Source organism: Cryptotermes secundus, unplaced genomic scaffold, assembly GCF_002891405.2.
Source record: "Cryptotermes secundus unplaced genomic scaffold, Csec_1.0 scaffold27, whole genome shotgun sequence".
NCBI classification, from domain to species: domain Eukaryota; kingdom Metazoa; phylum Arthropoda; class Insecta; order Blattodea; family Kalotermitidae; genus Cryptotermes; species Cryptotermes secundus.
Window position 1 is genome coordinate 1,845,556 of NW_019745078.1, and position 16,326 is coordinate 1,861,881.

The window sequence follows — 16,326 nt, forward strand, 5'->3', positions numbered from 1 at the left end:
CTGAACATACAGTCTAGCGAAGAGAAATTGTAGGTAATGTTACGAACTAGACCCAATAGTTTCGCACATTGAGAGAAAATGTAATTGACCTGGTCATGGAAATATAGCTTAGCATCAATAAACACTCCCAGGTCTTTTACAGAATCGGTCCGGGCTATTGACGTTTGAAAAAGTTTATAATCATAGATAAGTAAGTTGGTTTTCCTGGTGAAGGATATAACTTTAGTTTTACTGATGTAATAATAATGTAATGTAATGTAATAATAATAATAATAATAATAATAATCATTGAAAACATCTACAGTCCTCTGGATTTTTTCATTAAACATAATGCCTTTCACTTTTGTTGTAGTTGTTTTAGTGCTGTGACAAGGAAAAGCAGCACTAAAACATACAGAATGAAAGTGAACGACATTAGAAAGGAAAACTTTAATAACCGCCAGAGAAAAATACAATGGAATTATTCTACGAAAGGAACTAACAACAGAAACAACGACGTGCCTAAGGGCACAGAGGACAAAGTGTACAGTGCAGTGGTCTCCCCAATAACAAAATAATGTTGCCTGATGGTGGTCCATGTGGGGCCGAAACGTGTTGCAGCGAGAACAACAATCTATATAGTTAATGACATTTTAATATATTTATCAAGAATTTTTTGGTGAATTAAATATATTTTAGCGTTCTTTATAGAAAACATTGACTTTGTTACATTACAGACGGAATGCTTTACAATTTAAAAATGGTGTCCCAATGCAACAGGATGCTGAAATATAATATAATATAATGATGATGCATTTTCCTTTTCTTAATCCTACTGAGTTACGTCATTATCATGTTACGTCTATTATTTTATTGCCTAGGATTAAATTTTCTAGTTCCAGTTTTAGTTCTAGCCTCAGTCTAGCTTTAGTTATGTACATTTTCATTGTTCGCCTATTATAGGCCACTCGCTGTTGGCAAACACTTAAATAAAATAATTTAATTATTATTATTGTCACGTGTATTAGTAACTAATAGTGCGGGTTCTGGATTCGATGAACGGGTTTATTTACTCCTTATGCTCACACCAGCAATTACACTTATTTACAGTGCTACCCCTAATTCTACACTTCATAATTCACTGTTACACACAAACACACACACACACACGTCGTCTTCCGGTAACACAATTAACAGATTAGGACAGAGGAGCAAAGAGTGACTGAAGACGAAATAGCAAGAAGACTTTATAGTGATTTTGAAGTGCTAGTTTCTGCCTTGAGATCCCTTGCTAGGAGACCACTAGTGGTGAAAACTGAGAACCCTAATGCGTATGAATGAACTGGAAAGTGTGTAACTCAGCAATAGCGCTGTAATAAGTGTAATAAGAGAACATGTAACCGAAGTCCCAATAAATCCAATCGTCAGAAACATAATCCGTTATTTTCGTCACGTGTACCACCCTACATACGACAATATTGTGATTTTCTGTTAAGGAAGTTATGGCGCATTTAATTTCCCATGAATGTCGCCATATGGATTTTGTGTTTTATTTTTTCTTTAAGAATAGGTGCCACGTCAAACTTTTGCTGAGTACCGCCGTGTTATCTGGCCTGCCTGTGTAGTGTCTATTCTGAGTGTAATAATATTGCACCTTATAGAGCACAAGCATCTTTCCACGGTTTCAAATGAAAGTACATAGAATACTTATATACAGTACTTAGTTCAGAGCCCTACAACCTAGAGGCTATTGTCATTGTTGATCTTAGAAGTTATATTTAATGTGTGTGGGGGGGGGGGGCATAGTTCTCCTACCTGCAAACAACAATCTATTCCGCCCAGCATTATGCAGTCATGAGTTGGCGCAATTCCCACCCCTTCTATGCTATGGACTTGGTACTCGTGAGTCCAATTACTCTCTCAAGTTAATATTGTAGAAGTAATTATCAGGTATACCACTGTTATATCTCGTGATATCCCTTTCTCTATACGCTGCTGTACTGATGTACAGCTTAATTTGGCACTAGTCACTCCAGACAAGTTATTATATGTGGGTGCGTGTTCACGCCAGTATAAGCTAATGTAGAGTTACCAGTAGATAACTGGTCCGCTGGGTTTCAAGTCCTACTCAGTTCGGTTGTGTGTTCTAGCGCCCTATAGGACTGCTTCCATATCTTCGCCAGGGAATAAACAGAGGTGGCTACTCTGTGTGTGGTCTGGGACCTAACGATTTGTTACTCTCCCTCTTATCTGTCTCATCCCATATTCACAATTAATTTCTCTGAGATGAACTCGTACTAAATCAATAAAATAGTTCGTTTTCTCTCCCTGGTCCCGTCAATCTACACCTGTTAGAATTAGCCTAGATAAAAACATTTGTTAAGTATGTTGTCTAGTTAATAATTTATATTAAATTTTCATTTCCTTAAACTATACTGAAAATAACAATAATATTAGTAATATAATAGTAATAATGGGAGCACGCGGTAGCGTAGTTGATTGAGGGACTATATTACAAGCGCTTTCGAATCAGGATTCGATTTTGGAATTTTCAATTGCCCTAATCCTTTCAGCCGCACTATGGACCTGGGGTCGACTCTAACAGAAATGAGTACCGGGAATCTTCCTGGAGTGTAAAGAGGGGGCGGCGCGTGAGGCTGATAACCTCACGGTCATCCCTGAAGCGATTGTCTAGAGAAAATGTGGGAGCGTCGACGTCTCACAACCCTTTGGACCTTCACGGCCTGTTACAGGGACAGCTTTACCTTTTAATAGTAATAATAAAAATTACATGTAGCAAAATCGTAATTAAGAATACAGTACCTGCTCAGCTAGCCAAGAAATTCCATATTCTCATGACAGCCAAATTCTCTTTACTGCGTACGCAAAAGCCTTGTGCCGAACCTCTCGTGGGGTTTATTTTCCGACGCTGTCAGTATCTATACTATAGCGCCGAATGATAGGATGATTGGTAAATAAAGAATTAGAAAGGATTTTCAATCAACTTAGCACCTCCTGGATATGTTCACAGCGTTACCATTATATATACCTGCTCCGTTCAACCGTATCCTAGATCAAATGAATCCAGCCCGTATCCAGTTCATTCTACTTGTGTTTCATAACACAATTCACTTTACTTCTTCGTTTAGTTACATTTTTGCTCGACAGAACAAGGCCAATTATAAAGTAAGGATGAGCAAAAATGAACACATACAAACAAAAGACAAACAAGGCAACCGTATCAGATGGAAAATAATACCCATTAGTGAAATCACGCCAGTCATTAAGCGATGAGGAAAATATTTATGTTTACATACAGTCATTCATCGTGAACACAATAATTTAATAATTATGAAAGTGAAATAAAGTTGTCTTACTGGGCTTAACTAATTGAGCACTACGCCATGAAGACTTATGGGGGATTGAATGTATAGATCTATATTTTCTTGACCTCGGCACTAGTTGGAAGTGAGTGGTCAGCTTCACGCCCCTGAAAGTGCCAATGTAAAATATTGTCAGGTTTTTTAATGACTATCGACGTGGTTTGGTTTGGAGATTGGATTTATTGACCACTTTAACACACGGCTCGTGACTACGCCCAATTATAGCGCAATCGCTGATTTCCACGCGTTACAAATCACTACAGAATACGCTAAGCCTTTTTAGTCTCCTGTGCCTTCACCAGTTGTTCCCTGGTAACGGCTTCTAACATTGGAAATTCTTCAGCTTCAGCTGTAAAACCCCCTTCCCAACAATAGTGGGGTTGTGTTCTCTGCGTGGTCCGTGCAAAGCGGTTACAAAGAAGAGTTCAGTTGAGTCCGTTCAGTGAAGTTTCGAGAGTTTCGAGACGCCAGCCTGCCAGGATATGAGCTTGGGAGCAGTGGAATTGAATTCAGTTAAGTCTTCGGAATTGGCAATTGCAGAATAATAGCAAGAAAGTTATTAGGCTGTGAAAAAGGAGACTTCGTGTGTGATTTGAAGTGACTTAAGACTGTTATAAATACGTTGCCAGGATATGACTAGTGAAGAAACTGTAAAGTGTGTAGATCAACGATAGTGGTATAATTGCCTGTAGTCCCGAGTTGAATGTATAAGGTGTCAATAAATCCAAATCCCCGTCTGTAGCCTCTGATACATGTGGCAATATTGTGTGGAAGAACTGCAACTACCTGCAATGCAACCATTGTAACTTAGGATCTAATTCGGAAACAGCTAGACAGAGGATTATGGTGGGAAATAATGGACCGTTAAAAGAATCCTCCTCTCTAAGACTGCCAATCATCTCACAAACCCTGTTGTTGTTATTATTATTATTATTACATAACAAACAAAAACAAACCCTGTGGCTTGAGTCCGCAAGCGAACTATACCGACCGAGCGACCGCTGCTTGTCGGCGAAGTTAGTGCCAACTTTAGGCGATAGAAGGTATCGCGTGGTCAGCGGAAGGAATCCCCACGGCCGTTAATTTCGTTTCTCTAGACTAGAGCCGCTATTTCCTTGAAACAGCTCCTTAATTATCCTCAAGAGGCTGAGTGGACCCCGTTCCAGACCCACTACTTCTCAGAAAATCTGGTAGCGCCGGGAATAGAACCCGGACCTCTAAATCTGTATGCAGGAACTCTAACCACTAGACCACAGATTACATAAGCCGCCGGGAAAACCCTCTTCTTCTTCTTCTTCTTCTTCTTCTGCTAGCGCTACAGTCCATGATGAAACTTGGCCTCTCTTACGATTGCACTCCACTGGTCCCGATCCTGTGACTTTCGTCTCCAATTTCTAAATCCCAGATTCTTCAGATCTTCTGCAGCTGAATCCAGCCACCTGACAGCAGGTCTGCCTACTCGTCGGGTACCCTCTGTCCAGACAATGCCAGTCGTAAATCGAAGACAAGAGTTATATTCATAGCCCATAACCATTATCCCTACACCTGTAATATGCTAGAAATAGAAATGATGTGTTTTAGTGTGAATGTACTTGTGGTTTTATTTGTTTAACATGCCGATATTAGCGAATAACGAATTGAGCCTAGTAAGCTTTCATCATAGCTCAGAAACACTGCTTGTGGGCACCGATCCTGACTCTATGATATCAGAAACAACCCTCTACATTTTTTCATATCGACAAACAGGGTTTGATTTCTAAAAGGGGCACATCTATAACAGCTCTTACCCTCGCCCAACCACACATTCTCTTCGTCACCGGAGTGCTCCTTCATTAGATAACGACGGCCGGATAGTAAAGTTGCTGCCAATGTTAACAATGTGTCGTGTTTTCATTCTGAGTCTGCCACGCCCTGTAATATTTGTTTGTTGATTTATGTAAAATCCTTTATCAACTCTATACAGGCCTATAGTTTAATGTTAAATATTAGGATGATTAGGAATGGGGACCGGCGTTGAAGAAAAGAGATCGTGAAGTATTTTAAGGTACCATCCCAGAATTCGCCTGGAGGTACGGAGGAAATCCAGAGAATGATTTAGCCAAGGCAGACGGTCTCCCAGACTCGAATCCAGGACCCTCGAATACGACGTCGGAAACCAAACTACCGTACAATGTAGTTTCTGACAAGCGTCATGGTGGCATAAAGCTTGTGCATGGGAATAACTTCGCATTACACAATATTGCGAACAAGCTAATATGAAAACTGTCATTACTGAACCCTTTTCCTCGTGCTAGAAGTCACTACTCTCAATCTCACGTGACAAGCAGTAAAAATAATTGGGAGAAGCGACGAAGTCAAAATTTTAAGTAGGAGAGCAAGTGTGAAACCAACAATCTCCCTTCCCCCTTCTCTCTTCCCGATATACTTCTCTCTCTCTCATGTTCAAGAAAAGGAAGACCATGGAACGAGATGATTTTTGCTGGGGAAATGGCTACGGAGATGATTTTTGCCGGGTCGTGTCTCCAGGGAACTTCCCATCCCCTTCTCTGCTCCGTACCCGCTCTCTGACCATTCCTCTTCCGGGGGAATCCCTTCCCTGCTGCCACCGCCTTCATTTCTAGTGTGCCCCCCCCCTCTTCCCATCACCCCTTGCTGTGATCTACTGCACTCTAGCTCTCATAACTTCATCCGACCCGATCATGGCCCACGGGGGACCGTATGACAAATGTATCCTTCCGCCAACTTCAAATTAGTTCCGGCCTCTCCGAATGACGGCGGGCGAGTGAGGGGCGGAGATCGAGTGTCGGGGAATGGGATGAAACCATATTGCTACACGTAATATAACAAATAACGTCAACTCTTGTCTTTGGTTCTCGTCTTCCCCTTTCTTTTGCAAACACGTTCTAACACTTGCCATGCTGAATGCATTATCTGTCAGACTGCACAACGGACTTCTCCAGTAGCGGCGTCTCCGTCTTTCGTAAGGGGTACTGGAACTGCCCCTTTGGCTAGCAGCACGATATCAAGATCGTATTTACAGGGACGTTGCTATGTCATCCCCCCCCCCTTCAAATGTTTCGGTGTGAATAATGTTTTATCTCACAACATTTTTACGGAAGTAAAATTTGTCGATATATGCAACACCATAGCTAATCCGTAAATTCATGTACGCAGTGATAAACTCATACAAGACTTCCGCAAAAGAGTGCCTGTATTTCAGTCCTAAATGTTCATTAAATCCGATAAGATAGAACAACAAAGAAAATTGTGACATACAAATTAGTCGTAATGTGTATTTCGGGTGTAGTTTAGTTTCTTGGGGTGGGGTGAGACTGAGTCCATTTGGTACGTCGGTCACTAATTGGCCTATTGTGGTAGCCTCGGATGATAGATGATGAGTGTGGAGCAGTCGGTGGAATGAGAATTGGAAGGGGAAACAGAAATACTCGGAGAAAACCTGCACTAGTGCCACTTTCTCTACCACAAATCTCCCATGACATGACCTAGGCTCGAACCCAGGCCGCCGAGGTCAGAAGCCGGCGACTAACCGTCTCAGTTACGGCACGACCTATTTCGGGCGTAGCTCACATACATCTAACCTGTATTTCACCTACTGACATGTTCGCTCCAGCGTGTCTTCGGTAGCTAGACATTCCGTCACTTCGTTTTAATTGTTTTAGCGACATCACTTTTGAGGTCTACGTGTTATCCTTGAACAAACTAAAAAATAAATCTAATGATTTGCTATCTGGTGAATGGGGAAGCCAAGAATTCCGTCCTCCTCTACCTACCCACTTATTCAGAGCCTTCGCACCTTACCGAAATGTGACACTATGTCATCATGTTAGAATATGATGCTAGCACATACCTCAAGAAAATTTTGTATTATGTTTAAATAGACATTGTGCTACTGAATATAGCTGTCCGGCGCAGAAAAAAAAAAGCGGACCCACCATACCTTTACCATTGAATGCACAGCACATGTTCCTAGCAGTGTCCCTATCATATCTTAGGTGTTCGTTGGGTAAACTAGGTCGCAAAATGTCATAGTTAACGCCTGTTTGCAATCCCTCACAAGTAGAAAGTTCCTTCGTCAGAAAAACGATTTTGCTCAGAATGACATGTGCAGAACTAGAGAGTGAAGACATATTCTCAATAAGTCATGGTCAAACACTGAGGTCGGACATGGCGGTGTGGTAATCATCACTAGTTCTTCGTATGGGAAATTCACAACTGAGAACTTCACGGTTGAAAACTTCACGGCTCAGAACCTTCCATACTAGAACTTCACAACTCAAAACCTCACGACTGAGAGTCTCGCGAATGAGAATTTCACGACTAATAATCTCACTACTGACAACCTCACGACTAAGGACTTCATAAATGAGGACCTCGCGACTGAGAACTTCATGACTGAGGACCTCGTGGCTAAGAACTTCATGTCTGAGGACCTCGCGACTTAGAACTTCATGACTTAGGACCTCTCAGCTTAGAAATTCATGACTGAGGACCTCGCGACTGAGAACTTCATAACTGAGGACCGCGCGACTGAGAACATCGCGACTCAGAATCTCGCAAGTGATATCTTTGTGACCGAAAATCTCACGACTGAGAATTTCATGACTTAGAAACTTATAACTGAAACCTTGAGAATGCGGCGGTTTTCCTCCATTCCCTAAAGGAGTTATCCTTATCAATTCACTGTTCAACCATTGTCAGTGATACCGAATTGGAACGAAGCATTTGTAGCTTGATTCCAGTAGCATGTCAGCTTCTCGACTATGAATTATGTGTGCGATTTCATTCCATAAAGCAGCATACAAAACTATAAACAATTAACTGACAAATCGCTGATAACGGTGGCCATGTGTTACTGAATCTCATTCGGGGCTTGGGTATATGGCCACGTTCCTTCTGGAGTTCATAGTGTCCTATGCAGGTACAAAACAAACTCCGTGCTTCCAGTCCGCAAGCTAACTATACCGACCGAGCGACCGCCGCTAATCGGGGAAGTTAGTGCCAACTGTAGCGGATAGAGCGTGTGGCGTAGTCAGCGCAACGGATCCCCACGGCCGTCAACTTCTTTTTTCTAGACCGTAGCCGCCATTTCCTTCAAATAGCTTCTCAGTTATCCTCACGAGGCTGAGTGGATCCCGTTCCAGACCCACTACTTCTCAGGAAATCTGGTAACGACCGGAATCGAACCCGGGACCTCTGCATCTGTAGCCAGGAACTCTGACCACTAGACCACAGAGGCGGTCGTCCTATGAACAGATAGAGGCCTTAAAATAGGCCGACCCTTTTTCCATGAAGTCCTACCAAATATCTAAAATGTATTAATAGTGTTAGAAGTCAATTCTGAATTGGGAGAAGGACAGGGGACCTAATCCATAAAAGGTGAAGAAGTAGGCATGTCAAGCAAATGAAATAATAAGATTTACTTTAACCATGTATTATTTGTCTATACTTACTACAGGCCTAACTCTGACCGCCAAAGCAAATGTTTTCAGTACTCTCACAATATGATCTTGTCAAAAATATTTTGCATACAACTACCATCAGAGATTAGAATATATATGGCATTTCAAATATTGCCGACGAAATTTGTCCTAACATCATAATCCCATATAACAAAATATTGTACACGAAACACTTCAAAATATGTTAACCCTTGATAATGTCCAAAATACTGCGAATGAAACTTGTAGAAATGTAACTCCTCGTCTAAAATATTTAAGATGAAACTTATTGAAATATCATAATCCCTGATATCTACATTATAACCGAAACTTATGGTAGCATCATAACCCATGATGCTGTCTAGTATACACTGAGACCTGTGAAGATGGCAAATCTATAGGTTGGTTTCCTGTCAAAGTTGACCGTTCTTTTACGCAGCTGGCATCTACACATGATCAGTCCTCTTTATTCTGGCTAGTTATCTATCGTAAATTTTTCAGGAGTTTATGCTATAATTCTGTACACACACACACACACACACACACACACACTCTGACTCTCCCTAGGTTACCAAAAAAATGGCTCCTTCTGCTATTAGTCTGAAAGGAAGATTCACCGTAACTTTGTCCCTTACATGTAGATGCTAAACACTCTGGTCCGGATTATTTGGTTTTTGGACTTCGTCTACCGTCCCTTATTATAAAGAACACAACGTTTCGGAAACTTATCTATTTCCGTCCTCGACTGCAGTGTGGGAGACGCCTACTCTCTTCGGTCCGCTAGGAAGAGCTGACCTCAATTACTGGACAACCTATGACAGTATAACTGCAGCTAAAGAAACACCCGATATTAGGCTTGATGAGTGTGTTCTTTAGGATAACGGACGATGAGCACGGTTCAAAACCATTGCCAGAACCCTTTAGAATCTACTGCTGCCCTTACATTTTTTTCTGGGGTGTGGTGAGACTGAGTTCACGTGGTAAGTCGACCACTAACGACCTATTGTACCAGCTCCGGATGATAGATGATGAGTGTGGAGCAGCCAGTGGAATTGTCAGGGGAAACCGAAGTACTCGGAGAAAATCTGCACCAGTGCCACTTTCTCTACCAGAAATCCCACATGACCTGACCTGGGCTTGAACCCGGGCCGCCGTGGTGGGAAGCTGGTGGCTAACTGCCTTAGCTATCGCACAGCCTCCTCCTGCACCTTACTTACGTTTGACAGACATTGAATTCTCATAACCAGCTGCATCATACACTTTTCTTAATGATGTAGTAGCCAAGTGGGAATTTTCTTTGGACCCATTGCTATTCATAATGATCTGCCTTCGACAGTTATTTGCCACCCGTGTCTGTAATAGACGGTATTTTTGGATTTCCCAAATAAATTACATTCACATAATTATTATATTTACATTTTCCTCCAAGAGTCTAACACATAGTGCCGTGTAGCAGAAAATTCAAGTACTTTCATTAAAGAAAATGCTATGTTCACCTCTAAGAAAAGAGACCTCATGGAGATATGTATCAGAATTTGCATTCTACGTCTCTTGTACCAGAGTTCTTACTGTACACAGAAAACACTCGATAAATCTGTATCTTGTAAAACAAAGAGAAAATCACATTTTAATTTGTACTAAATTATATATGAAAATTTTAACAACAGCGTAAATTATTCTTTATGACAAATACTGTACTTATATTGAAAGGTTATCTTTCCTTTTCTATATGTAAACCACAAAATGTACTTATTATCCACACTTAATGGATAGATTGTATAATTATTGGAGTAAAAAAAAAATATTGATAGAGTATGCCTCTTTCGTGTTAATTCGGGCACTGCCTTTTATCGCTTTTCATGATGACAGTAGGCTTATGCTCGTAACATAACAGAAGCATAAAAAGCTGCATTTGAAATGTGTTTCGATGTAGTTGGTTGAGACACTATACAACAAGTCGGAAGATCGTGGGTTCGGTACCCGATTAGGTCATTGAATTTTTCAATTGACCTAATGCTTCCAGCCCCACTATGACCCTGGGGTCGACTCAGCACACATAAAGTCCCCGTTTCACAATATAATTTCTTTTGTGCCATCTATTCTCAGTCATTTGACTGTCATCTCCAAAGTCAAAGTTACTTTACGACTGACGGTTTTTACTGCCAATCAGTTCGTCCTGGAGTCAAGCCCCTTGAGACTCACGACCAGAGACTTTTTTTCAACTTAACCGTTGCGGCCATAATCCTTACATGACATTCTCTCTGACAAGAAGATTGTTGTGCCTCTTATGAATATGCCTGGCCTTTCGTCCAATGTGCGTATCACAGTATAACTTGTTACTGGGCCGCGCCATAACTCAAGCGGTTAGTCGCTGGCTTCCAACCACGGCGGTCCGGGTTCAATCCCGGGTCTGGTTGAGTGGGATTTGTGGTGGAAAAAGTGGCGCTGGGGCAGGTTTTCTCCCAGTACTTCGGTTTCCCCTGCCAATCTTCATTCCACCAAATTCTCCATCATAATCACCCGGGGCAGGTACAATAGGCCAATCAGTGGCCGCCGTGCCGAGTGGACCCAGCTGGACTCCACCCCCCACTATGCGAAAAAAATGTTTAGCTTGTTACTGAAAATTCTTCCTTTTCCACTCTATACAAGTTCTTTGTTAGTATATGCTTTTCATAGCAGATCATGCCCATGTGTAGTTTCCATGTAATTCTCTTATCGAAGATTACACCGAGATATTTTACATGACTGATGAGGGGATAATGCAAGATGAGCTCCAGGGGCCTAAGGTCATGAGAAAAGTAGATGACCTGAGTCTTATCTTCATTAATTTTTATGTTCCAGCTCTCACACCACGTCTCAGTATCACTGAGACCTCCCTGCAGCTTTCTGAGAACATAGCCCTCTTTGCGGTCTGTCGTACATATACGAGTGCCATTAGCAAAGGGACCTAGATAGACACCAGGTCAGAATTTAGAGTTTCTTTATGACTGGCTGTTTACCGCCAATCAGTTCGTCTTAGCGACAAGTCTCTTGAGACTCACGACCAGTAATTTTATTTTCAAGCCGAACACTTGCGGTTGTAGTCCTTTTGTAACATCCCCTCTGACGAGAGGATGGGTCTGTCGTTTACAACTGCTGCTGGCCTTCACCAGCGCAGTCATTCTCAGGTCCGAGTCACGCGGGACTCATGACCACATTTTACTGTCTCAGATTCGAGACTCCCCCAACCTGGAGGGCCAGGTCCCCGTACTTATATCCCCCAGTAACTGGGTGGCCCACTTATACTCCCAGGCACTGGGTTACCTCTTCGTCGCCTCCTACGACTCGCAGGGCTACGGTGGAGGTATTCGACCCCTCTCCCACACGGGATTATACACCAGGTGTTGGCGAGTATCATTTATATACATACATGCTTGTTTGCAGAGCCGTTACTTAGCAACGGCTGTTACAGATTTGCTTATTTCGCGTCATTCCTAGCAAGGAGTCTACATGCCGCATTACTATGGAAATAAACCCATCATCATGCATTACAAAAGCAAAAGGTGCACACCACTGAGGCAAAATAAATATTTTACGAGTATATACCCTCCAGCCCACACGAAAAAGCAGGGTCTTTGTACCGCCAAATTGTGTAGTTCTACATATCATTGAATGTCAGAACAATTAAATTATGTTTCCTTGAAATAAGACTTCCTCTTTACAGGGTATATATTTAGGCGGGTAATGTGGGTTTCAGTGTAAAGTTTTATTTTTTTCAGACCACTCACCTCCATATTATGCCGAGGTCAAGAATGGTGGAGCTATACCTCTGCTCCCCCATATGTCTTCACGACACAGTCCTTAATTAATTAGGCACAGGGACAATTTTACGGAGGCCACGCAATCAAAATTTATTTATGTGGAAGCAGTAGTAATTTAATTTCCTACTATATGGGAAGAGGTCATATCAAAGTTTTTACATTGTGACAATTTGTACGACGAGGATAAGAATGTGCAATAAAAATTACCTACCTGGACACAAGATGTTCTAAAAATGTTATAGTGAAAACATTTGTTTTATCGAATGTCATTACCGGTCCTGACAGTCCTGACATCTGTGAGCTGTATGAGAAGCAGAAAATTTTACCTCTGTATGAAAAATTCAGCACATATGTCGTTTAATATTCCATAGCTTAATGACCAGAAGAAACATAAGGTAGATCAACTTGTACGCAGCATGAAGATATAATAGTGAAGCTATTATATTTACGTTGTCTATGGGTTCGACAAATATAGCACCAACATGTGTCACAACCTGTCAATGTTATAGTGATGCGTATGATATTCTCATTAAAGAAACAGTATGGCGATGGCTAGTGTTTCAAATGATGTAGTGAGTGTAATCATTTTGTTATAACCGATTTGTAAATTTTAATTAACATGTTCATTCATAATAAATACTGATTACGTAGAATTATATTTTATAAATGTTGTTTCAGGGCGCGGACGGACTTATTGCAGGTGCCAATGTGTTGACCCGGCCAGCAGAGGAGTTCGATAATGATGTAAGTACTGAAAATAATGTACTGTAGTAATTTAGTTTCTTTGTTAAGGGAATCTTCTCAGTGATATTAATAATAATTCGTTTTCTATTAAGTATGAATGTGGTAAAAATATCCGGTAGGTTTGAACCTTGTTTGTTTTTACAATAACCTCACAATCGACTGATGCATTACTGAAAGTGTTGGGTAGCTGCATAATTTGTATAATTACTTTCTCTGTTTCTTCCATTCATCATGGGAACAGATGGATCAGATTGTTTTCTACATAACTGATGAACATGTTAGAAGAAGTTAGAGGCCTCCTGGAATTAATTATGATAATAAACAATATAAAAATGACATTGTCACATTTTGTTTGTTGCGACAGCGGGTTATGTTTGAACAAGGTCCCCCCTAGGATATTTAACGATGCCTCTAGTAGCGAGACTGTATAGCATCAGATGGTAAGATGATAGAGGAATAATGATTTGGGAGGAAAGTCATTGTCTAATCAATGCACTATCCTGACATTTGCTTAGAGGGACTGAGAAAAACCACTAAAACCCTCAGTCACAGTAGCCGGTGTCCTGGCCAAGATTCTAACTAAGCAAAGCCCAAATACAAGGCATTACCTCTAGAACAACCTGTTCAGTAAACCCGCATTATTACGTCCATGTTAGTTCTTTTCTTGACATCTTCATTGTAGTAGACATTTTATTTCTGATGTTCATGATAATATTGATTTGAGTAATAACACTGTGTTGAGTTTCAAGAAACTTCCAACATTTCAGAGGAAAATAATGGCTGTCCCAACTTCTAATAAGCATAGATTCACTTTACAGATGTGGATATTCAGGAGGAAGCAATTTCAGTCAATGAAATGTGATCTCCTCTAATGTTTGGCAAATGACCAGATAAATTGGGTGGATAATTGTTACAGAGGTGTATTTTCTATAGAGAAATTATGTATATAGCATATAACGTAGGTTCAATTTCAATTAATGTTTTGTGTTAAAAGTAGATAACTTTTTCTTGCATATGGCAGCCAGTTTTGTATAAGATTATGCAGAGAGATGAAAATTATTTATTTGAAACTATTGTTATGGACTGAGATGCTGAAATAACACCCATATGTAAAATTTATCAAATTTCAATACAGATTTACTTTAGGCATGATACTGCATTTATCGTATTGTATTGTATTGTATTTATATTTGTTCAAGAAATCCAAAAAANATCACTATCCAGACATGTGTATGAAATGATTGTGCCGCTGTTGTTTATTTGTGGAATTGATGATATTTGATTGTCAGTTACATATATGAGTTAGAAAAATAACTATCTCCAATCATCTGTTGAAATTTCAGTGAGATTGTACTAATTCCCCCCTCCCCTTTGTGTGTGTGTGTGTGTGTGTGTGTGTGTGTGCGCGTGTGCATGTTCAAGATGTAATAAAATGTACATGTTGGATATGAAAGTAATTTTATTTGCTTACAGCCATCAGTTGAAGCTTTGTGGGCTATGAAGGCTTTAGAACATGCAGAAGTGTACTTCAATGTAAGTATTCAAATACTATATGAATTTTAATGTGTACAGAATTTTACAGGGGGATGCTACAAAATGGAAGGTCACGGGTTCAAGTCCCAATGAGGTCATTGAATTTTCTTCAGTTGACCTAAACCTTCCAGCCACACTATGTCCCTGGGGTCAACTCAGCCTCTAACAGAAATGAGTTCCCAGGAATTAATTAAATAATTTTCCTGGGGAGTAAAGTGCAGCTGGCACGTAAGGCTCACAACCTTACCACCATTTCTGAGCTGATGATACAGTCATCAATGACAACCCTATGGGCCTTCATAGCCTCTTACAGGGATAGCTTTACTTTTACTTTACTTTACAGAATTTTACAAGATGAAAAATTTGCCATTAACCAGGTGTTGAGTAATTTTGTTTTGACCATTATATATGTACACTTGCATTTGTTTGGAGGTAGGAAATTTACTTGTGTGATGAAGCAAATTGAGACTGTATACTGTGATGGGATCTCTTAGCTATAAAATAAATAAAACCGAGTTGGACATAAATATTGGCCAAATTGCTCCAGCCATGGCAGTGCAAAGGTAACTGGTAATCTTATACAGAAAAATGATATGATATTCTTATTAATTTATAATTGTATGATGGAAATAGTGATTGTAATAGATTGGTTGCTGTGTCATGGACTGAATTTCATTCTTAATAAGATCAAAAATTTCTGACGATGGTACATTAGTACAAATATTATGTTTTTGGACATTATTCATCATCCTATCTTTATCCAAAGACACCATCATGTTTATTTTTTCAAAATACAATTGTTTCAGAGACTGGAGTGTATCTCTTTCTTCAGGTAAAACCTACCAGAAAAAAATGACAGACTGTTGGAAAGGCTTTCATTAAATGATTTTCAGAGATACGTCCTGGCATGCAGCACTGTGTACGTGCCCAGGGGAATTACTTTAAAGGAGATAACTTGTAACATACTTAACAATAGATATTTTTATGATAACAGTCTTATTATTTAATAGCCACATCTCGTGTGTATGGTTGTGAATAGCACCAGGGCACTCACTGGACTGAGATGTACCAGAGCGTATGGGGTTACTGGGATTGATTAAAAAAGTTGAGTTGCTATAGATTTTTGTCATCACTAGAATCACTCACTATACAAGGTCATCATGTAGAGGTGCCAACTGTTTGTATATAGGCTGAAACAAAATAAGTATATTGATTCATTTATTAAGTTCTAAACATTGCAGAGTGGGAACATGATAGAACATTTTCAGACGAATGCAGATGTACACAGTGTTAACACAAGACACAAACACTATCTTCATAAACCAATTGCTTCCAGAAAAGCGCATATTATGCTGGGATCAACATTTTTAATAACCTGCCATCTGATGTCAAAGGTCTTATGAATGAAAAGGCATGATTTAAAATAGC

The 16,326-nt window shown here is 40.3% G+C and overlaps 1 protein-coding gene across 5 annotated transcripts in view; it reads left to right on the forward strand.

Annotated features, from left to right (window-relative positions):
* LOC111874820 (protein PBDC1) overlaps positions 1–16,326 on the forward strand; it is a 751,412-nt gene that overhangs the window by 705,496 nt on the left and 29,590 nt on the right. For 4 of the 5 annotated variants that reach the window (XM_033755624.1, XM_033755625.1, XM_023870635.2 and 1 more), the window contains 2 exons: positions 13,300–13,365; positions 14,839–14,898. In XM_033755624.1, the coding sequence (XP_033611515.1) occupies positions 13,300–13,365; positions 14,839–14,898 (126 nt within the window). Of the gene's footprint in view, positions 1–12,962; positions 13,194–13,299; positions 13,366–14,838; positions 14,899–16,326 lie in introns of those variants that run through there. The other variant, XM_023870638.2, reaches the window with a different exon arrangement.